The sequence below is a fragment of the Micromesistius poutassou genome, assembly GCF_964030765.1.
Source record: "Micromesistius poutassou genome assembly, chromosome: 7".
In the NCBI taxonomy this organism is placed as follows: Eukaryota; Metazoa; Chordata; class Actinopteri; order Gadiformes; family Gadidae; genus Micromesistius; species Micromesistius poutassou.
In genome coordinates, this window is record NC_140277.1 from 20,230,739 (window position 1) to 20,255,232 (window position 24,494).

The 24,494-nt window shown below is 49.0% G+C and overlaps 1 protein-coding gene across 1 annotated transcript in view; it reads left to right on the forward strand.

Annotated features, from left to right (window-relative positions):
• Positions 1-22,134, forward strand: part of LOC311350639 (cadherin-5-like) — a gene marked incomplete at its 5' end in the record, with an annotated part of 52,458 nt that extends 30,324 nt beyond the window's left edge. The window contains 8 exon segments of the mRNA XM_084470702.1: positions 916-941; positions 944-1,048; positions 1,132-1,241; positions 8,240-8,336; positions 13,025-13,164; positions 13,424-13,538; positions 15,785-15,917; positions 19,477-22,134. Coding sequence (XP_084326828.1) covers positions 916-941; positions 944-1,048; positions 1,132-1,241; positions 8,240-8,336; positions 13,025-13,164; positions 13,424-13,538; positions 15,785-15,917; positions 19,477-19,924 — 1,174 coding nt within the window. The 3' untranslated portion in view covers positions 19,925-22,134.
• Positions 22,135-24,494: the final 2,360 nt, after the last annotated feature.

Below are 24,494 nucleotides of genomic sequence, written 5' to 3' on the forward strand. Positions count from 1 at the left end.
TCCTCAACATGGTATTTTCTATCACTCTCTCCCGCTGTCTCTCCTCCCGCTCTCTCTCCCTCTCTCTCTCTCCCTCTCTCTCTCCCTCTCTCTCTCTCCCTCTCTCTCCCTCTCTCTCTCCTCCCTCTCTCTCTCCTCCCTCTCTCTCTCCTCCCGCTCTCCCTCCCTCTCTCCTCCCTCTCTCTCTCCCTCTCTCTCTCCTCCCTCTCTCTCTCCTCCCTCTCTCTCTCCTCCCGCTCTCCCTCCCTCTCTCCTCCCTCTCTCTCTCCCTCTCTCCTCTCTCCTCCCTCCCTCTCTCCTCCCTCTCTCTCCCTCTCTCCTCTCTCCTCCCTCCCTCTCTCCTCCCTCTCTCTCCCTCTCTCTCTCTCTCTCTCTCTCTCTCCCTCTCTCTCCCTCTCGCCTCCCTCTCTCTCTCCTCCCTCTCTCTCCCTCCCTCTCTCTCCTCCCTCTCTCCTCTCTCCTCCCTCCCTCTCCCTCCCTCTCTCCTCCCTCTCTCTCCTCTCTCCTCCCTCCCTCTCTCCTCTCTCCTCCCTCTCTCCTCTCCCTCCTCTCTCTCTTCTCTCCTCCTCCCTCTCTCCTCTCTCTCCTCCCTCCCTCTCTCCTCCCTCTCTCTCTCCCTCCCTCTCTCCTCTCTCCCTCTCTCCTCCCTCCCTCTCTCTCCCTCTCTCCTCTCTCCTCCCTCCCTCTCTCCTCCCTCTCCCTCTCTCTCTCCCTCCCTCTCTCCTCCCTCTCTCTCCTCTCCCTCTCTCTCTCCCTCCCTCTCTCCTCCCTCTCTCTCCCCTCCCTCCTCTCTCTCTCTCTCTCCCTCCCTCTCTCCCTCCCTCTCTCCTCCCTCTCTCTCCCCTCCCTCCCTCCCTCTCCCTCCCTCTCTCCTCCCTCTCCCCTCCCTCTCTCTCCCCTCCCTCCTCCTCTCAGGTACTCTGTGGAGGGCCAGGACTGTCCCGTGGGGTGAACCCTGTCACCGGTCAGCTGTTCACTGTGAGGCAGCTGGACCGAGAGCTGAGGGCAACGCACATCTTCCAGGTCAGAGCCCAGGAAGAGCCAAGTGGTAAGCCCTACACACACACACACACACACACACACACACACACACACACAGTTTGATAAAGGTCCTGGTCTCTCTCTCTCCAGGGCTGCACTCCTTGGTCAGAGTGAACGTCTCTGTTCAGGATGTGAACGACAACGCTCCAGAGCTGGTCTGGGACGACATCTTTGTGTGTGAGAACGACATGGCGGGAACGGTAGGACGTCACTCATACTGATGGGTTAATGACTTAGTGACTGTTTGAACGGTAGGACGTCACTCATACTGATGGGTTAATGACTTAGTGACTGTTTGAACGGTAGGACGTCACTCATACTGATGGGTTAATGACTTAGTGACTGTTTGAACGGTAGGACGTCACTCATACTGATGGGTTAATGACTTAGTGACTGTTTGAACGGTAGGACGTCACTCATACTGATGGGTTAATGACTTAGTGACTGTTTGAACGGTAGGACGTCACTCATACTGATGGGTTAATGACTTAGTGACTGTTTGAACGGTAGGACGTCACTCATACTGATGGGTTAATGACTTAGTGACTGTTTGAACGGTAGGACGTCACTCATACTGATGGGTTAATGACTTAGTGACTGTTTGAACGGTAGGACGTCACTCATACTGATGGGTTAATGACTTAGTGACTGTTTGAACGGTAGGACGTCACTCATACTGATGGGTTAATGACTTAGTGACTGTTTGAACGGTAGGACGTCACTCATACTGATGGGTTAATGACTTAGTGACTGTTTGAACGGTAGGACGTCACTCATACTGATGGGTTAATGACTTAGTGACTGTTTGAACGGTAGGACGTCACTCATACTGATGGGTTAATGACTTAGTGACTGTTTGAACGGTAGGACGTCACTCATACTGATGGGTTAATGACTTAGTGACTGTTTGAACGGTAGGACACATGTCACTCATACTGATGGGTTAATGACTTAGTGACTGTTTGAACGGTAGGACGTCACTCATACTGATGGGTTAATGACTTAGTGACTGTTTGAACGGTAGGACGTCACTCATACTGATGGGTTAATGACTTAGTGACTGTTTGAACGGTAGGACACATGTCACTCATACTGATGGGTTAATGACTTAGTGACTGTTTGAACGGTAGGACGTCACTCATACTGATGGGTTAATGACTTAGTGACTGTTTGAACGGTAGGACGTCACTCATACTGATGGGTTAATGACTTAGTGACTGTTTGAACGGTAGGACGTCACTCATACTGATGGGTTAATGACTTAGTGACTGTTTGAACGGTAGGACGTCACTCATACTGATGGTTAATGACTTAGTGACTGTTTGAACGGTAGGACACATGTCACTCATACTGATGGGTTAATGACTTAGTGACTGTTTGAACGGTAGGACACATGTCACTCATACTGATGGGTTAATGACTTAGTGACTGTTTGAACGGTAGGACGTCACTCATACTGATGGGTTAATGACTTAGTGACTGTTTGAACGGTAGGACGTCACTCATACTGATGGGTTAATGACTTAGTGACTGTTTGAACGGTAGGACGTCACTCATACTGATGGGTTAATGACTTAGTGACTGTTTGAACGGTAGGACGTCACTCATACTGATGGGTTAATGACTTAGTGACTGTTTGAACGGTAGGACGTCACTCATACTGATGGGTTAATGACTTAGTGACTGTTTGAACGGTAGGACGTCACTCATACTGATGGGTTAATGACTTAGTGACTGTTTGAACGGTAGGACGTCACTCATACTGATGGTTAATGACTTAGTGACTGTTTGAACAGTAGGACGTCACTCATACTGATGGGTTAATGACTTAGTGACTGTTTGAACGGTAGGACGTCACTCATACTGATGGGTTAATGACTTAGTGACTGTTTGAACGGTAGGACGTCACTCATACTGATGGGTTAATGACTTAGTGACTGTTTGAACGGTAGGACGTCACTCATACTGATGGGTTAATGACTTAGTGACTGTTTGAACGGTAGGACGTCACTCATACTGATGGGTTAATGACTTAGTGACTGTTTGAACGGTAGGACGTCACTCATACTGATGGGTTAATGACTTAGTGACTGTTTGAACGGTAGGACGTCACTCATACTGATGGGTTAATGACTTAGTGACTGTTTGAACGGTAGGACGTCACTCATACTGATGGGTTAATGACTTAGTGACTGTTTGAACGGTAGGACACATGTCACTCATACTGATGGGTTAATGACTTAGTGACTGTTTGAACGGTAGGACGTCACTCATACTGATGGGTTAATGACTTAGTGACTGTTTGAACGGTAGGACGTCACTCATACTGATGGGTTAATGACTTAGTGACTGTTTGAACGGTAGGACGTCACTCATACTGATGGGTTAATGACTTAGTGACTGTTTGAACGGTAGGACGTCACTCATACTGATGGGTTAATGACTTAGTGACTGTTTGAACGGTAGGACGTCACTCATACTGATGGGTTAATGACTTAGTGACTGTTTGAACGGTAGGACGTCACTCATACTGATGGGTTAATGACTTAGTGACTGTTTGAACGGTAGGACACATGTCACTCATACTGATGGGTTAATGACTTAGTGACTGTTTGAACGGTAGGACGTCACTCATACTGATGGGTTAATGACTTAGTGACTGTTTGAACGGTAGGACACATGTCACTCATACTGATGGGTTAATGACTTAGTGACTGTTTGAACGGTAGGACGTCACTCATACTGATGGGTTAATGACTTAGTGACTGTTTGAACGGTAGGACGTCACTCATACTGATGGGTTAATGACTTAGTGACTGTTTGAACGGTAGGACGTCACTCATACTGATGGGTTAATGACTTAGTGACTGTTTGAACGGTAGGACGTCACTCATACTGATGGGTTAATGACTTAGTGACTGTTTGAACGGTAGGACGTCACTCATACTGATGGGTTAATGACTTAGTGACTGTTTGAACGGTAGGACGTCACTCATACTGATGGGTTAATGACTTAGTGACTGTTTGAACGGTAGGACACATGTCACTCATACTGATGGGTTAATGACTTAGTGACTGTTTGAACGGTAGGACGTCACTCATACTGATGGGTTAATGACTTAGTGACTGTTTGAACGGTAGGACACATGTCACTCATACTGATGGGTTAATGACTTAGTGACTGTTTGAACGGTAGGACGTCACTCATACTGATGGGTTAATGACTTAGTGACTGTTTGAACGGTAGGACATCACTCATACTGATGGGTTAATGACTTAGTGACTGTTTGAACGGTAGGACGTCACTCATACTGATGGGTTAATGACTTAGTGACTGTTTGAACGGTAGGACGTCACTCATACTGATGGGTTAATGACTTAGTGACTGTTTGAACGGTAGGACGTCACTCATACTGATGGGTTAATGACTTAGTGACTGTTTGAACGGTAGGACGTCACTCATACTGATGGGTTAATGACTTAGTGACTGTTTGAACGGTAGGACGTCACTCATACTGATGGGTTAATGACTTAGTGACTGTTTGAACGGTAGGACGTCACTCATACTGATGGGTTAATGACTTAGTGACTGTTTGAACGGTAGGACGTCACTCATACTGATGGGTTAATGACTTAGTGACTGTTTGAACGGTAGGACGTCACTCATACTGATGGGTTAATGACTTAGTGACTGTTTGAACGGTAGGACACATGTCACTCATACTGATGGGTTAATGACTTAGTGACTGTTTGAACGGTAGGACGTCACTCATACTGATGGGTTAATGACTTAGTGACTGTTTGAACGGTAGGACACATGTCACTCATACTGATGGGTTAATGACTTAGTGACTGTTTGAACGGTAGGACGTCACTCATACTGATGGGTTAATGACTTAGTGACTGTTTGAACGGTAGGACACATGTCACTCATACTGATGGGTTAATGACTTAGTGACTGTTTGAACGGTAGGACGTCACTCATACTGATGGGTTAATGACTTAGTGACTGTTTGAACGGTAGGACGTCACTCATACTGATGGGTTAATGACTTAGTGACTGTTTGAACGGTAGGACACATGTCACTCATACTGATGGGTTAATGACTTAGTGACTGTTTGAACGGTAGGACGTCACTCATACTGATGGGTTAATGACTTAGTGACTGTTTGAACGGTAGGACGTCACTCATACTGATGGGTTAATGACTTAGTGACTGTTTGAACGGTAGGACGTCACTCATACTGATGGGTTAATGACTTAGTGACTGTTTGAACGGTAGGACATCACTCATACTGATGGGTTAATGACTTAGTGACTGTTTGAACGGTAGGACGTCACTCATACTGATGGGTTAATGACTTAGTGACTGTTTGAACGGTAGGACGTCACTCATACTGATGGGTTAATGACTTAGTGACTGTTTGAACGGTAGGACACACGTCACTCATACTGATGGGTTAATGACTTAGTGACTGTTTGAACGGTAGGACGTCACTCATACTGATGGGTTAATGACTTAGTGACTGTTTGAACGGTAGGACGTCACTCATACTGATGGGTTAATGACTTAGTGACTGTTTGAACGGTAGGCCGTCACTCATACTGATGGGTTAATGACTTAGTGACTGTTTGAACGGTAGGACGTCACTCATACTGATGGGTTAATGACTTAGTGACTGTTTGAACGGTAGGACGTCACTCATACTGATGGGTTAATGACTTAGTGACTGTTTGAACGGTAGGACGTCACTCATACTGATGGGTTAATGACTTAGTGACTGTTTGAACGGTAGGACGTCACTCATACTGATGGGTTAATGACTTAGTGACTGTTTGAACGGTAGGACACATGTCACTCATACTGATGGGTTAATGACTTAGTGACTGTTTGAACGGTAGGACGTCACTCATACTGATGGGTTAATGACTTAGTGACTGTTTGAACGGTAGGACGTCACTCATACTGATGGGTTAATGACTTAGTGACTGTTTGAACGGTAGGACATCACTCATACTGATGGGTTAATGACTTAGTGACTGTTTGAACGGTAGGACGTCACTCATACTGATGGGTTAATGACTTAGTGACTGTTTGAACGGTAGGACACACGTCACTCATACTGATGGGTTAATGACTTAGTGACTGTTTGAACGGTAGGACACATGTCACTCATACTGATGGGTTAATGACTTCGTGACTGTTTGAACGGTAGGACACACGTCACTCATACTGATGGGTTAATGACTTAGTGACTGTTTGAACGGTAGGACGTCACTCATACTGATGGGTTAATGACTTAGTGACTGTTTGAACGGTAGGACGTCACTCATACTGATGGGTTAATGACTTAGTGACTGTTTGAACGGTAGGACACATGTCACTCATACTGATGGGTTAATGACTTAGTGACTGTTTGAACGGTAGGACGTCACTCATACTGATGGGTTAATGACTTAGTGACTGTTTGAACGGTAGGACGTCACTCATACTGATGGGTTAATGACTTAGTGACTGTTTGAACGGTAGGACACATGTCACTCATACTGATGGGTTAATGACTTAGTGACTGTTTGAACGGTAGGACACATGTCACTCATACTGATGGGTTAATGACTTAGTGACTGTTTGAACGGTAGGACACATGTCACTCATACTGATGGGTTAATGACTTCGTGACTGTTTGAACGGTAGGACGTCACTCATACTGATGGGTTAATGACTTAGTGACTGTTTGAACGGTAGGACACACGTCACTCATACTGATGGGTTAATGACTTAGTGACTGTTTGCTTAATTGTGTTATTTCCTAATGTGTAATTGTTGTTGTTACATTTGTATTTGTTGGTTAATTTGTTAATTGGTTAATTGGTTAATTATTTAATTGTTTCAATGTTCCATTATAAAATGCTTATGAATTGATTTATTGCCCGATTGGTTGATTGGTTGATTGGTTAATTGGTTAATTGTAATTTTTTTAATTTGTTCATTTGTTACTTTATGAATTTGTGAATTTCTTGAATGGTTGATTTATTGATTCATGATTCTTGATTCATGATGGATGTACTGAGCTAACCTGTCTCCTATCTCCTGTCTCCTATCTCTGTCTCCTGTCTCCTATCTCTGTCTCCTGTATCTGTCTCCTGTATCTGTCTCCTATCTCTGTCTCCTGTCTCTGTCTCCTGTCTCCTATCTGTCTCCTATCTCTGTCTCCTGTCTCCTGTCTCCTATCTCTGTCTCCTGTCTCCTATCTCTGTCTCCTGTCTCTGTCTCCTGTATCTGTCTCCTATCTCTGTCTCCTGTCTCTGTCTCCTGTCTCCTATCTGTCTCCTATCTCTGTCTCCTGTCTCCTATCTCTGTCTCCTGTCTCCTATCTCTGTCTCCTGTATCTGTCTCCTGTATCTGTCTCCTATCTCTGTCTCCTGTCTCTGTCTCCTGTCTCCTATCTGTCTCCTATCTCTGTCTCCTGTCTCCTATCTCTGTCTCCTGTCTCCTACCTCCTATCTCTGTCTCCTGTCTCCTATCTCTGTCTCCTGTCTCTGTCTCCTGTCTCCTATCTCTGTCTCCTGTATCCTCTGTCTCCTGTCTCCTATCTCTGTCTCCTGTCTCCTACCTCCTATCTCTGTCTCCTGTCTCCTATCTCTGTCTCCTGTCTCTGTCTCCTGTCTCCTATCTCTGTCTCCTGTATCCTCTGTCTCCTGTCTCCTATCTCTTGTCTCCTGTATCTGTCTCCTATCTCTTGTCTCCTATCTCTGTCTCCTGTATCTGTCTCCTGTCTCCTGTCTCCTATCTCTGTCTCCTGTATCTGTCTCCTGTCTCCTGTCTCCTATCTCTTGTCTCCTGTATCTGTCTCCTATCTCTTGTCTCCTATCTCTGTCTCCTGTATCTGTCTCCTGTCTCCTGTCTCCTATCTCTTGTCTCCTGTATCTGTCTCCTATCTCTTGTCTCCTATCTCTGTCTCCTGTCTCCTCTGTCTCCTCTCTCCTATCTCCTATCTCTTGTCTCCTGTATCTGTCTCCTATCTCCTGTCTCCTATCTCCTCTCCTGTCTCCTGCCTCCTGTCTCCTGCCTCCTGTCTCCTGTCTCCTCTATCTATCTCCTGTCTCCTCTCCTATCTCCTATCTCCTGTCTCCTGCCTCCTGTCTCCTCTATCTGTCTCCTGTCTCCTCTCCTATCTCCTATCTCCTGTCTCCTAGGTCATCGGGAGGTTCAGTGCCACTGACAGAGATGAGCAGGTGGCGTATTTCCGCTACTCTCTGGACACTCCCAGCGACAACTTCACCATCACAAAGAGTACGTCCCTCTGGTCCCTCTGTACCTCTGGTCCCTCTGTACCTCTGGTCCCTCAGTACCTCTGGTCCCTCTGGTCCCTCTGTACCTCTGGTCCCTCAGTACCTCTGGTCCCTCTGGTCCTGACAGTCCTCAGTCCCTCAGTCCCTCTGGTCCCTCTGGTCCCTCTGGTCCCTCTGGTCCTCAGTCCCTCTGGTCCCTCTGGTCCCTCTGGTCCTCAGTCCCTCTGGTCCCTCTGGTCCCTCTGGTCCTCAGTCCCTCTGGTCCCTCTGGTCCCTCAGTCCCTCTGGTCCCTCTGGTCCCTCTGGTCCTCAGTCCCTCTGGTCCCTCTGGTCCCTCTGGTCCCTCTGGTCCCTCTGGTCCCTCTGGTCCTCAGTCCCTCTGGTCCTCAGTCCCTCTGGTCCCTCTGGTCCCTCTGGTCCTCAGTCCCTCTGGTCCCTCTGGTCCTCAGTCCCTCTGGTCCCTCTGGTCCCTCTGGTCCCTCTGGTCCTTCAGTACCTCTGGTCCTCAGTCCCTCTGGTCCCTCTGGTCCCTCAGTCCCTCTGGTCCCTCTGGTCCTCAGTCCCTCTGGTCCTCAGTCCCTCTGGTCCCTCTGGTCCCTCAGTCCCTCTGGTCCCTCTGGTCCTCAGTCCCTCTGGTCCTCAGTCCCTCTGGTCCCTCTGGTCCCTCAGTCCCTCTGGTCCCTAGTCCCTCTGGTCCCTCTGGTCCCTCTGGTCCCTCTGGTCCTCAGTCCCTCTGGTCCTCAGTCCCTCTGGTCCTCAGTCCCTCTGGTCCCTCTGGTCCCTCTGGTCCCTCTGGTCCCTCTGGTCCTCAGTCCCTCTGGTCCTCAGTCCCTCTGGTCCCTCTGGTCCTCAGTCCCTCTGGTCCCTCTGGTCCCTCTGGTCCCTCTGGTCCTCAGTCCCTCTGGTCCCTCTGGTCCCTCTGGTCCCTCTGGTCCCTCAGTCCCTCTGGTCCTCAGTCCCTCTGGTCCTCAGTCCCTCTGGTCCCTCTGGTCCCTCTGGTCCTCAGTCCCTCTGGTCCCTCTGGTCCCTCTGGTCCCTCTGTACCTCTGGTCCCTCTGGTCTCTCTGGTCCCTCTGGTCCTGACAGTCCTCAGTCCCTCTGGTCCCTCTGGTCCCTCTGGTCCTCACTCCCTCTGGTCCCTCTGGTCCTGACAGTCCTCAGTCCCTCTGGTCCCTCTGGTCCCTCTGGTCCCTCTGGTCCTTCAGTACCTCTGGTCCCTCTGGTCTCTCTGGTCCTGACAGCCCTCAGTCCCTCTGGTCCCTCTGTACCTCTGGTCCCTCTGGTCCCTCTGGTCCCTCTGTACCTCTGTACCTCTGGTCCCTCTGGTCCCTCTGGTCCCTCTGGTCTCTCTGGTCCTGACAGCCCTCAGTCCCTCTGGTCCCTCTGTACCTCTGGTCCCTCTGGTCCCTCTGGTCTCTCTGGTCCCTCTGGTCCCTCTGGTCCTCAGTCCCTCTGGTCCCTCTGGTCCTGACAGCCCTCAGTCCCTCTGGTCCCTCTGGTCCAGCCCTCACTCTCTCTGGTCCCTCTGGCTCCTTCATCTGCTAACATCCTTTCTTTACACCCATGGAGTGAACAGCAGCTGCCAGCAGCACTTATCTTTTAGAGATCGCTCTAGATAATCTGGTGATTACTTTTGCAATTAATGAATGAATCATTCAGTCTATAAAGTGAATAATGGCAAATGCCCAAGTTACCAGAGTTACCCAGAGTGATGCCTGCAATCTGCTCAGATTGTCTTGCAGGCAGCAAGAGAAAGTATTAATTGACATTGATCTGAGAAGAAGTATTGATTGACATTGATCTGAGAAGAAGTATTGATTTACATTGATCTGAGAAGACGTGTGATGAAGAATGATCTTCATGTTTATCGATCCATGTTCAGTCTGATCGATTGACCGACTGTTGTGGAGAGAGGGGGAGGGGGGATAGTAGATGATACAGGAAGGAATGAAAAACAGAAGGATAGGAGATCAACTGCGTGATGGGGGGAGGGGAGAAGACAAAAGGAGACAAGAGGATAGGAAAGAACGGCAGGTGTTGAGGAAGCAGCAAGGAGAGGAAATGAGGAGCAGGAGAAAGGTTGAAAGGAGGAAAGAGGAGATTAGGGAATGAGGAGAGAAAAGGAAAGACAGAGCAGAGAGGGAGGGTGGAGAGGGAGTGTGTAGTGAGGGTGAGAGGGGTGTGTAGTGAGGGTGAGGGGGTGTAGTGAGGGTGAGGGGTGTGTAGTGAGGGTGAGGGGGGGTGTGTAGTGAGGGTGAGGGGGTGTGTAGTGAGGGTGAGGGTGAGAGGGTGTGTAGTGAGGGTGAGGGGGTGTAGTGAGGGTGAGGGGGGGTGTGTAGTGAGGGTGAGGGGGTGTGAGGGGGAGGGGGAGGGGGTGTTAGGGTGAGGGGGGGTGTAGTGAGGGTGAGGGGGTGTGTAGTGAGGGTGACCTCACTGGTACTGAGAGCACGTGCCTGGTGTCAGTACCAGTGGAGGCGTGACCTCACTGGTACTGAGAGCACATGCCTGGTGTCAGCAACACGGGGAGGAGCCCGACGGGGCATCAACTATTCATCAGACACGCTCCTTAAAACAAGTGGGCTTGTATAATGAATATGGATAGAAAAACCCACATGTACACACACACACACACACACACACACACACACACACACACACACACACACACACATAATTTCCCTTGTCTTATCTGTGGCGTGCCAGACCAGGCCAGACTCATTTACACTGAACACACACGAATGGAGGTAAGGCAACACAGACGCATGGTAAAGAGACAGCCAAACATATTGAGAGAGAGAGAGAGAGAGAGAGAGAGCGAGAGAGCATCTCCACATGGAACACTACCCCTGACTAATTGAGTGGTGAACTAGGAAAAGCTCTTCACGTTAATATTTCACAGATGTTGTTTGTCATATCCGCTGAGGTCCCGCGTGTCACGAGACGCCGCGTGAAATCTGGCAGAGAATAAGAAACAGGTTGACCTGAAGACACAGAGCTGTAGAGGACGTCTGCAGGGTCCTAAACACCCCTTAGTATCTCCAGTCTGAGCAGTCCACACGCCGCTCTCTCTCTATTAAGACCTCCTGCTGCTCCCAGCAGGCCCTTCACCCACCAGTGGCACGCCGCCCAGCTTCCTGCTATTGTGTTCCTCTCCTTCCTCGTTCCTCGTTCCATTGTGGACCAGAAGGTCTTCCCTAGGAAGCTGCGCTCAGCACAGACTGACTCATGATTCTATTGTGTCCTGGCCTCCAGGGGCCTCCTCTCTGGGGCCCGGGGGGGGCCCGGTCCAGGGGCCTCCTCTCTGGGGCCCAGGGCCTCCTCTCTGGGGCCCAGGGGCCTCCTCTCTGGGGCCCAGGGCCTCCTCTCTGGGGCCCAGGGCCTCCTCTCTGGGGCCCGGGGGGGGCCCGGTCCAGGGGCCTCCTCTCTGGGGCCCAGGGGCCTCCTCTCTGGGGTCCAGGGGCCTCCTCTCTGGGGCCCAATGGCCTCCTCTCTGGGGCCCAGGGGCCTCCTCTCTGGGGCCTAGGGGCCTCCTCTCTGGGGCCCAGGGCCTCCTCTCTGGGGCCCGTGGGGGGCCCGGTCCAGGGGCCTCCTCTCTGGGGCCCGTGGGGGGCCCGGTCCAGGGGCCTCCTCTCTGGGGCCCAGGGGCTCCTCTCTGGGGTCCAGGGGCCTCCTCTCTGGGGCCCAGGGGCCTCCTCTCTGGGGCCTAGGGGCTCCTCTCTGGGGCTAAATCGATATTGTCTCATGACGCCTGCAACTATTGATGCAGTGGTGCAGTGAACCAGAAGCAGATATCGTTACAGAGCACTTGGCTCTCCAACAGCGCGCCGCTGGCTCTGGCCCGTCCACCCAACTCCAGCCTCTGTGGAGACGGGGAGGCTGGCCTTCAGTGAGGTTCCTCTGTGGAGACGGGGAGGCTGGCCCTCAGTGAGGTTCCTCTGTGGAGACGGGGAGGCTGGCCCTCAGTGAGGTTCCTCTGTGGAGACGGGGAGGCTGGCCCTCAGTGAGGTTCCTCTGTGGAGACGGGGAGGCTGGCCCTCAGTGAGGTTCCTCTGTGGAGACGGGGAGGCTGGCCCTCAGTGAGGTTCCTCTGTGGAGACGGGGAGGCTGGCCCTCAGTGAGGTTCCTCTGTGGAGACGGGGAGGCTGGCCCTCAGTGAGGTTCCTCTGTGGAGACGGGGAGGCTGGCCCTCAGTGTGGTTCCACAACACTCGATGAACCCAAGCGACCTGAGAGTGACGTTGACGTTGATGTCACCTACAAAGCTCTCAACAACCTAGCCCCCACTTACCTCTGCCACCTCCTTCACGAATACACTCCCCTCCCGCTCCCTCCGCTCAACCTCTGCTGGACTAGTAACCATCCCCACATCACGCCTCAGTACCATGGGGGCCCGCTCCTCCAGCTGCTCAGCACCCAGGCTCTGGAACTCCCTCCCCCCACACATGAGACAGTCAGACACCATCACAACCTTCAAGTCACAACTCAAAACTCACCTGTTCAAACTGGCTTACACTCTAGAACTGGACACTATGCACTTCACTTGTTTTTATCACATTGTCTTGTTTTTACCATGATGTTTTTGTTTTTAAATATGTTTAAGATTGTATACTTTGTAAGGTGACCTTGGGTGAAAGGCGCCTCTAAATGAAATGCATTATTATTATTGTTGTTGTTGTTGTGGACGTTCCAGATACCTCAGACAACACAGCCGTGGTCCGGGTGAGACAGGGCACCTTCCGCCTGGACGACCCCAGAGACTACACCCTGGGGGTCCGCGTGGACGACGGAGGGAGACCGCCCAGGAGTAGCGTCACACGCGTGCCCATCAAGGTGAGTGTGTGTGTGTGTGTGTGTGTGTGTGTGTGTGTGTGTGTGTGTGTGTGTGTGTGTGTGTGTGGTGATCCTTCATTTGTAAGTATAAACTCTTAAAGTTCATAGTTAGTAGTAAAAATAGTAAAAGTGATAACATTACAAATGCGTCATATTTTAATTGATTGATGATTGGTTGGTTGATTGATTGGTTGGTTGGTTGATTGATTGGTTGATTGATTGGTTGGTTTATTGATTGGTTGGTTGGTTGATGCCTCAGGTGTGCCGCTGTGATTCCCGGAGGATCCACGCCCAGTGTAAAGCTGCTGCTCTGCGGATGGGAGTCAGCATCCATGCTCTCATCGCCATTCTGGTGTGCATCCTCACCATCCTGGGTGAGTGGACAGAGACTAGAGGAGCAGGGTCGTGTGCTGGGTCCATTCTGGTGTGCATCCTCACCATCCTGGGTGAGTGGATAGAGACTAGAGGAGCAGGGTCGTGTTCTGGCTCCACCCAGGAGGATCAAACACTAAGCCTTCAGCTGTCAGAAGACCCAGTTGTGGTGTGACTGTTTAACAGCCCTGGGTAGAGAGCATTTTATTTTGAGTTTATATATTTATAAATGAAGAATCCCATCGTAATGATGTGAAAGCATTGCATGAATGATGGATCTAAAACTTGTGCCGTGAGTAATGCACTCACACGCGCTCACAGAAACAAACAGCATCACACTCTGCCCTTCCAGCCTTTCTCCCAGTATTGTTGGTTTGAATGAATAATGCAGTGAGGAGGATGAGTAAATAAAGCCTTTGGTTGTGAGTGCAGTATTCTCTTTGAAAGCTGCTGCTCGGCGTCTTTGCTTAAAGGGAGGAGATGCTTGGTGTCACTGCAGGCGAGCCACTTAGCAATCTGGGAAATTTGGCAATTTGGAGAGCAGGAAAGGAAAATCGGATATTTCTCGCAAGGTTAAAGTACTGACGTGTTTCTCATCCTTGGTAATCAGACACTATTTGGACCAGTCAGTGAAGAGGAATGACAAACTAAAATCTGTTACAAGCTCAGTCATCAAGACACAGGAAAAGGAGAGGAATCAAAACTACCTGAGGGTGAGAAAAAAGACATGAAAGTAGCATTAGAAAAGCATTGTGTGAGAACGAGTTGTAATGAGTTAATCTGCTCTTATTATTAAACACCAGACACTGAACCTATTAACTATTCATCCAGGGGTTGACTCCATGCTGCTCCCCTCTGGCTCCAACATCCTCCGCCTAGCCCCCCCTCCCTCTTGTCGGGTATTCTCTTTATCAAACAACCCCCCATCACCCCTCGTCCCACTACAGAGAAAATTAACTATTGAACGTGTTCATTATCAGCTACAGGCCCACAGCTGTTCTCTCCGTTTCCATTCACTCATTCTCACCAAGTCCGGTTTGGGAAGGACAGAAGAAAAGTAGAACTCTGTCTTATTTTAAACGTTGCCCTCTTCCTCTTCTGTTATCTTAAGTCTGTTATCTCCAGAGCTTATTACAGCAGAAAGCCTGCGCTGTAAAAGATTCATCTGCTGCTTTCCCATGCAGATTTAAATGAGCTGGGCCTAAACTAAAGGCATGGCTAATGCCTGTGGCCCAGTGGGACGGCAGGACGGCCAGAGGACTTGGGGTCTAATCAAATGTCTTCAAAGCTCCCCAATGCATCTCTTTCTCTCCCTGCTTCACTCCTTCCTTGTTCCCACCATTCACCATTCTCTCCATCGCTCTCTGTCGAAGCCCTATCAACGTTTTGAAGCATAGACATCTTGTCGCGCTGGTGATCTTGATCTGGGGGACTTTAATAGTGAGTGGTGGTACGTCTGCTGAATTCATGTTGGAAACTTTCTCAGAATGGAAATGTGGCACATGCCCAAGGCGGAGATTTCAATGTCGATGTCGATGGGGTTTCAATAAGGCAGAAGTATTCATGTGCCTTTTCAAGGTCTGCCCGCAAAACCTAATACAGGTTTAGTCCCTAACACGCCACGGAGGGGAAGGCCATCTCCATGTATTCATCTGGTCATGTATTCATCTGGTCATGTATTCATCTGGTCATGTATTCATCTGGTCATGTATTCATGTAATTGGTCATGTATTCATGTGATCATGCGTTCATGTGGTTGGTCATGTATTCATGTGGTCATGTATTCATGTGGTCGTTCATGTGCTTGGTCCCAGTCATAGTGATCCTGGTGGTGATGAGTATTCATGTGGTCATGTGTTCATGTGTTCATGTGCTTGGTCCCAGTCATAGTGATCCTGGTGGTGATGAGTATTCATGTGGTCATGTGTTCATGTGTTCATGTGCTTGGTTCCAGTCATAGTGATCCTGGTGGTGATGAGTATTCATGTGGTCATGTATTCATGTGGTCATGCGTTCATGTGATTGGTCATGTATTCATGTGGTCATGTATTCATGTGGTCATGTATTCATGTAGTCATGTGTTCATGTGTTCATGTGCTTGGTCCCAGTCATAGTGATCCTGGTGGTGATGAGTATTCATGTGGTCATGTGTTCATGTGTTCATGTGCTTGGTCCCAGTCATAGTGATCCTGGTGGTGATGAGTATTCATGTGGTCATGTGTTCATGTGTTCATGTGCTTGGTCCCAGTCATAGTGATCCTGGTGGTGATGAGGAGGCGTTTCCAGAAGGAGTCTCTGGCCAGCATGAGGCACAGCGGGGAGATCCATGAGCAGCTGGTGGCCTACGACGAGGAGGGTGGAGGGGAGATGGACACCAACGGGTAGGCCTTTCTCCTGACGTTAACCAGGGTTCATAACGACACCAACGGGTAGGCCTTTCTCCTGACGTTAACCAGGGTTCATAACGACACCAACGGGTAGGCCTTTCTCCTGCCGTTAACCAGGGTTCATAACGACACCAACGGGTAGGCCTTTCTCCTGACGTTAACCAGGGTTCATAACGACACCAACGGGTAGGCCTTTCTCCTGACGTTAACCAGGGTTCATAATGACACCAACGGGTAGGCCTTTCTCCTGACGTTAACCAGGGTTCATAACGACACCAACGGGTAGGCCTTTCTCCTGACGTTAACCAGGGTTCATAACGACACCAACGGGTAGGCCTTTCTCCTGACGTTAACCAGGGTTCATAACGACACCAACGGGTAGGCCTTTCTCCTGCCGTTAACCAGGGTTCATAACGACACCAACGGGTAGGCCTTTCTCCTGACGTTAACCAGGGTTCATAACGACACCAACGGGTAGGCCTTTCTCCTGACGTTAACCAGGGTTCATAATGACACCAACGGGTAGGCCTTTCTCCTGACGTTAACCAGGGTTCATAACGACACCAACGGGTAGGCCTTTCTCCTGACGTTAACCAGGGTTCATAACGACACCAACGGGTAGGCCTTTCTCCTGACGTTAACCAGGGTTCATAACGACACCAACGGGTAGGCCTTTCTCCTGACGTTAACCAGGGTTCATAACGACACCAACGGGTAGGCCTTTCTCCTGACGTTAACCAGGGTTCATAACGACACCAACGGGTAGGCCTTTCTCCTGACGTTAACCAGGGTTCATAACGACACCAACGGGTAGGCCTTTCTCCTGACGTTAACCAGGGTTCATAACGACACCAACGGGTAGGCCTTTCTCCTGACGTTAACCAGGGTTCATAACGACACCAACGGGTAGGCCTTTCTCCTGACGTTAACCAGGGTTCATAACGACACCAACGGGTAGGCCTTTCTCCTGACGTTAACCAGGGTTCATAACGACACCAACGGGTAGGCCTTTCTCCTGACGTTAACCAGGGTTCATAACGACACCAACGGGTAGGCCTTTCTCCTGACGTTAACCAGGGTTCATAATGACACCAACGGGTAGGCCTTTCTCCTGACGTTAACCAGGGTTCATAATGACACCAACGGGTAGGCCTTTCTCCTGACGTTAACCAGGGTTCATAACGACACCAACGGGTAGGCCTTTCTCCTGACGTTAACCAGGGTTCATAACGACACCAACGGGTAGGCCTTTCTCCTGACGTTAACCAGGGTTCATAACGACACCAACGGGTAGGCCTTTCTCCTGACGTTAACCAGGGTTCATAACGACACCAACGGGTAGGCCTTTCTCCTGACGTTAACCAGGGTTCATAACGACACCAACGGGTAGGCCTTTCTCCTGATGTTAACCAGGGTTCATAACGACACCAACGGGTAGGCCTTTCTCCTGACGTTAACCAGGGTTCATAACGACACCAACGGGTAGGCCTTTCTCCTGGCGTTAACCAGGGTTCATAATGACACCAACGGGTAGGCCTTCCTCCTGACGTTAAAACGTTAACGTTAACGAGGGTAGGCCTTTCTCCTGACGTTAAAACGTTAACGTTAACGAGGGTAGGCCTTTCTCCTGACGTTAAAACGTTAACGTTAATGAGGGTAGGCCTTTCTCCTGACGTTAAAACGTTAACGAGGGTAGGCCTTTCTCCTGACGTTAAAACGTTAACGTTAACGAGGGTAGGCCTTTCTCCTGACGTTAAAACGTTAACGTTAATGAGGGTAGGCCTTTCTCCTGACGTTAAAACGTTAACGAGGGTAGGCCTTTCTCCTGACGTTAAAACGTTAACGTTAATGAGGGTAGGCCTTTCTCCTGACGTTAAAACGTTAACGTTAATGAGGGTAGGCCTTTCTCCTGACGTTAAAACGTTAACGAGGGTAGGCCTTTCTCCTGACGTTAAAACGTTAACGTTAACGAGGGTAGGCCTTTCTCCTGACGTTAAAACGTTAACGAGGGTAGGCCTTTCTCCTGACGTTAAAACGTTAACGAGGGTAGGCCTTTTTCCTGACGTTAAAACGTTAACGTTAACGAGGGTAGGCCTTTCTCCTGACGTTAAAACGTTAACGAGGGTAGGCCTTTTTCCTGACGTTAAAACGTTAACGTTAACGAGGGTAGGCCTTTCTCCTGACGTTAAAACGTTAACGAGGGTAGGCCTTTCTCCTGACGTTAAAACGTTAACGTTAACGAGGGTAGGCCTTTTTCCTGACGTTAAAACGTTAACGTTAACGAGGGTAGGCCTTTCTCCTGACGTTAAAACGTTAACGTTAACGAGGAAACGTTAACCAGGCTTCATAACGACCCACCAGCCCACTCTACACCGTGGACATGATGTCTGTTTCAATTTACAATTGAACAACTTTCAGCTGTAACAGACGCACAGCCTGGTGCACTCATCTGTTGGTGAGGTTAACCCTAGCCAGCTCCTGTTTCTGATACTGGCTGTCGTGTCAGGCATAGCGCAGTCTGATGAGTGTTTAATCAAATGTACCATGATGATATGTATGAGAGGCTTACATTAATTGTGATAACATCAAACGTGGGATTAAAGGCCGGTGGCGTCTGGGAGAGCTAGCTAGGTGGCGCTAACGTTAGCTTAGCCAGTGCTGCATTCTAGAAATCCCAATGAAAGTCAATTTGTGCTTGATTTCAATCCTACATCGCTCGCTTTCAGGGGAAAAAAAGACATTAGTGAACATTTTGTTATGCAGCTTTTTATGAGGCTAGCAAGTTTACGCTTAAACGATAGAATGGATATCCAATGGGTGGGCGCGCTGGAACCTAGTTCCTACACGGCCCCGTGGCCACGCCCCAACACCGCCCACGGGCCTCTGGGAGGCTGCTGGCCCAGCGGTACGGCGGCCCTCTGCTTTCCCCTCAGAGGAACTGTCAGTGGAGTTCATAGGGGAATTAAACTGACAGCGGAAACGTACGCTGGGTGATTCAGAGATTTGAAGACTACTAAGAATACTGTCCCGTTAAACCACGCTGTTACTACTGCACAAATCAGGTTTCAAGGAAGTAAAGTAAAATACTACACAAAAAGCTACAGCAGGACCTACATCACTGGTAGAAGGTGATGGTAGGAGGGATCCTTCTTCAGGCCGGGAGGGGGTTCTCCTGGACCCTCAGGGTACGGGGGTCACTGTCATTAAGGGGGTTCTCCTGGACCCTCAGGGGCTAGGGTACGGGGGTCACTGTCATTAAGGGGGTTCTCCTGGACCCTCAGGGGCTAGGGTACGGGGGTCACTGTCATTAAGGGGGTTCTCCTGGACCCTCAGGGGCTAGGGTACGGGGGTCACTGTCATTAAGGGGGTTCTCCTGGACCCTCAGGGGCTCAGGGTATGGGGGTCACGGCGGTGGAGCCCCTCTGGTCCCTGTCATTAAGGGGGTTCTGTAAGGAGGTCATTAAGGAGGTCCTGTAAGGAGGTCCTTAAGGAGGTCCTTAAGGGGGTTCTGTAAGGAGGTTAAGGGGGTCCTGACGGCGTTGTCGTCCTCCAGCTACGACGTGTCCATCCTGACGTCCGCCCGCCACGACGGCTCCCTGCTGCTGGGCGGGGAGGCCCTCCGCCCCTCGCTGTACGCCCGGGTGCAGAAGCAGCCCTGCGGGCCGCTCCTCCTCCAGCAGCAGCACCGCCCCCTGCTGCCCCCGCCCCTCCTCCACGGCCCCCCGCCCGCCGCCTGCAAGGGCGACATGGCGGTGATGATCGAGGCCAAGAAGGACGAGGCGGACGCGGGCCGCGAGGGCGGGCCCTACGACACGCTGCACATCTACGGCTACGAGGGCGGGGCCGGCTCGCTGGCCGGCAGCCTCAGCTCCCTGGAGAGCTCCTGCTCCTCGGGCTCCGGGGGCCCCGAGTACGACTTCCTCAGCGACTGGGGGCCCCGCTTCAGGACCCTGGCCGAGCTGTACGGCGTGGAGGAGCTGGAGGGCCACCAGCCCTACTGAGGGGGGGGGGGGGGCACACACACACACACACACACCACATCGCTGTTAACACTCACACACACACACACCACATCGCTGTTAACACACACACACACACACTCACACACACACACACACACACCACATCACTGTTAACACACACACACACACACACACAGCATGTCTTACGCTTGGGTGCACAGAAGCATAGTAGCCATATTTGATGATATTATTCTTTCTTCTCTTGGTCACGGGACGGAGGTGGTAGCAGAGATAGTGTTCCAGCTTCTGAGAGGTGAAGGAGATGGAGTCAGTGTGATGCCATTGGTTCTCTCCACTGTGGACACTCTTTAGTGTGTGTAGGCTCCCACCATGAACCAGTTTCACCACAGCCCAACCACAACGTCGTTGCCTCCTCTTTGGATGAAACGCTCGGCTCTCGATGAAACAGGTTGCAGTGGTATGATGTCATGGAGGAGCTGGAGCCAGACTCACACTTTGGTCCGTCACACTCCACCCTTCTGTAAGGCATGGCCCCCTCCTCCGTGGGCCATCACAACCCATTGTCTGCTTGGAGGTCACCATGGGGTGTGAGCCCTGTGAGGTCCAAGCTGTCCACCCCCTCTGGTCCGTCCTCAGCAGAGAGCTGCTGCAGAGAGCAGAACTAAACCAAGCGCTGAGAAGGGTTGCCTTCCTCTAGGCTTGATGGAGTTTGATGCTACAGATACACCCTACACATCCACAGCTACGCTGTCTTGTGCCATATCCGGATACGTGGTTGACTATGATATTGTAGTTAAATATATTATTGAGTATTATTGCAATTGCAAATATTGGTAGTATTCAAACGGGTTTGGTTTGGTTGCTACTTGTGTTCTTAGTTATTCGGTTTTTGACTTTTCTTGGTGAATGTGAGAGTTTGGAGTGGAAGGGTTTTGTTTGAAACAGAGCTGTGCTAGCGGGTGTTCAACAAAGACACCTGAGCTATTTTGATCACATCACGTTGAAATATATTTTGACAACGATGAAAAACTCACCCAAATTCCCTTCTCCCCTTTTGTCTTGTCACCGTCATGTTGTCCCAAAAGCCTTCATTTGTCTTCTTGTCATGTCAGATGAACTACAAACGGAGCACAGGCTTAGCTTTGTGGACAGACAGACAGGGAAGCAGTGTGGCACACACACACACACGCTGCCTAGACAAGCACACGGACCAGAGCGATGAAAGCTGAATTCTCTCAGGCCCGCGAGAAAACTCATTCAGACAACTCAGGAAGCCTGGCTTGAAAAAAACCTGCTTTTGGGATTGTTGTGGTGGCCTGGAGCCGTGGGGGGCTCTGTACAGCTCTGAGGTGGCGTGGATATGTCTAACCTCGCATCCTTTCTGCTACTGTCACTGACACATCCGTCAGCACGGTGGGCTGTACCGAGACCTGGACAACTAATGACTACACTTAATGCTCATCATGTGGTGGCATTGAGTTTAGCTTCATTTAGTTTAGTTCCTTTCCTGTATTCAGTTTACTTTGACTTTTCCATATTTAGTTTTGTTTACTTTCTTCACTCACCTTGGCACGCATGACAAAATAGTCCAAATAGTCAACATACTCTAAATACCATTGTATGCCTTGAGGCTTTTTTTGTGCTGTGCCTGAAATGTCAAAAGATTTGTCAACAAATGAGTAGAAAGTATGGCACACTTTTATTTTCATTCATTCTTCAAAGTTGTGGAAAATGTGGTTAGAGCTTTTATTTAGTTTTTGTTCTGCTGTTTGGACTCGACTGTGTTTGTGAAACGCTGGAATGACGTTTGATTACCGCTGGACACAATAGCTGGAAACCATCTTTTTTTCTCCTGCTGGCTACATACACAAGCCACCAACACTAACACACACACATGTGCACGCGCACACACACAGCCTCACACAAAACACACACACAATCTCACTCCCTCTCTCTCTCTTACTCTCTCCCCTCTCTTCCTCATACACCCTGTCTCACACACCGTGTCTCTCCCCTCTCTTCCTCCTCCCTCTAATCAACTAAAACAAACAACCTAAACCACTTCCTGTCCATCTGGAGGTTGGACCCACCTCTTCCTGTCTCCGTTATCACTCCTGTGAGAAAACAACACATTGTGCTCACTTCCTCTCTACTCGGCCTGGGAAACAACATGTAGAGAGAGAGAGGGGGGGAGAGAGAGAGAGAGGGAGAGAGAGAGAGAGAGGAAGAGAGAGAGGGAGAGGGGGAGAGAGAGGGGGAGAGAGAGAGAGAGAGAGAGAGAGAGAGAGAGAGAGAGAGAGAGGAAGCGAGGGGGAGAGAGAGCAATATTGAGTTGAAATGATTTTATCGTCTACCGAAACCAACCACAAAATATTGGCGTCAGGAATCAGAGGAAAATAATGGGTGCCACTTTAAGGACGGATGCCTCCACCTGCTTCATCACACCAAGCAATACAGAAAACTGTTCCAAGAGTGGAAGAGTGGAAGTGACCACAACCTTCAATTTTAGGGTCTTTTTTTTTTTTCATGTCAGAAGTTTCTGGAATCCTGGTTTCTGCTGATAAGTGATGTTGGGTTAGTTCTGATATTTCAATATCGGTTTACCTTTGTTATAAGAAGTAAATGTCCACCCGGGGGTATTCCCCTGGTCCTCCAGTGGAGGGTGGAGAGGGCCGTGGGACCAGTGACATCACCTCACAGTGACGTCACTCTTTCCATTTCACGCCGGCCTCAGTCTGGATTTTGATCTGCATTGAGACAGAATTCTGTTCACATGGGACATTTTTGAGGAGTGGTTGAGTATTGTTGCCAATATTTAGAGCCCGATTTTTTTCATGAAATATACTTGAATATTTTTATAGTGTGTAAAATGTGTATACTTTATTTCTATTTTGAAATTGAAAAAAAAATGGAGAAGAAGAAAAGTCCCCAAATCTCTTTTTGTACCATGAACAAATGTTTTCAAATGTGCCATCATTGTTGCATATACGTATTGACTTTCTGAGATAGACTCTGTTTAAATGATGTTAGGATGGTTTATTGTTTTAAATTGTTTTTTACCATGTTTTTATTCAAGCTCTTTAACCCATTGGCTTGATTATATTTACATTGTGACTGAAGGCTGACGTCACTGTTAATGCAAAACACAATTATCACTGACATTTTTCAAGTTATTCGATATATGAAATCTCTCTAATTCTCTACTAAGTTATTACAATTATAATTTCTTTGTTGCTGAATGGTTTGAAATGCAATATGATTATAAACATGTTCATGCATGAAACAAGCATATTCCTCTGTCGATATCGTAATCTTCCTGTGTCATCTCAGACAGTAGACGTGGTAGCACTGCTTCCAGAATGGCAGTAGGAACCAGCTTGCTTAAAAAAGACGAGCTCCTTGCTTTCTAAGCTGTCCCTCGTAGCAGCAGGACAAATGATGCAACCTGATGCAAAATAAGCCCAAGGTTCAGTCTTTAACGCCTGCGACTGCAAAGGACAGAAGAGAGCTGAGGTTTCACCAGACCGCGACGCGCATCTAATTATCATCTCTTAGCACGCTGCCAGTCCCCATTAACCACTAAGAACCAATCGATGTTCCCAGTCTACCCAGTGTTAGACGTACAGTACGGACCCACTATTAGCTGTACGTGATGAAATGGTGTGTGTGTGTGTGTGTGTGTGTGTGTGTGTGTGTGTGTGTGTGTGTGTGTGTGTGTGAATATACACATACATACATCAATATATTCCATGTGACCAAGAGGACTTTGTGAGTGATAGATATCGGTTGTCAAACACCATATCAAGATGAAAATGTGCCTCATGGAATATTGATTCTGGCTTCAAATTTTGTTTGTGAGTAGAAGAAGTAATCATTATTATGATGTAATGTTGAATAATGAATTGGAAATTTACATTAATGGCATTTAGCAGACGCTTTTATCCAAAGCGACTTACAATAAAAAAAAAAAGATTTATTGATTTATTTGTCAACAAGATTAGGAAAGGGTGAAACATTTTGAAATATCATTTAAAACCAATAAAGTTGAGAAAAAGAGGGTGTTTAAATAGCGTTTCCAGGGTCCCTGCTCTCTGTATGTGTGAACCATCATTTGTACAAACACACCCAACGGGTTTCACTGCAGCACCCGAGTTAGCCCAAACATCAAGCCAATCTTTTTTATTCCCAATGTACAGTATGATAAGCGTATTTAAGAGATGCAACACGTGCCTTTATTGTTGTTATAAAATACTGTTTGTTCTTTTTATTGGTGAACACAATGTTTTCTATCTTGTTTTTATGGCGCATAAATACTTTCTATCAACAGAATTTTTGTATGTGTACAATAAACATTATCTCTCAAATAGTAGTTGTTGTTGCCATACTGCCATATTTTTAATAAAAAATAGCCATACTGGATAATGGCTCCTTCTGGTCTATATTGAAATTATTAAGGCATTCCAGGGACTCTTATTTTGAAACGCTACAGGAAACTATGAAGGTGGTTTAGCAGATGTGCCTCGGTTGGCCTGGTTGTTGGACAAAGGTGGAGGATGCTGCCTGCTAGCCCCGTCTGTCTGCCTGACCT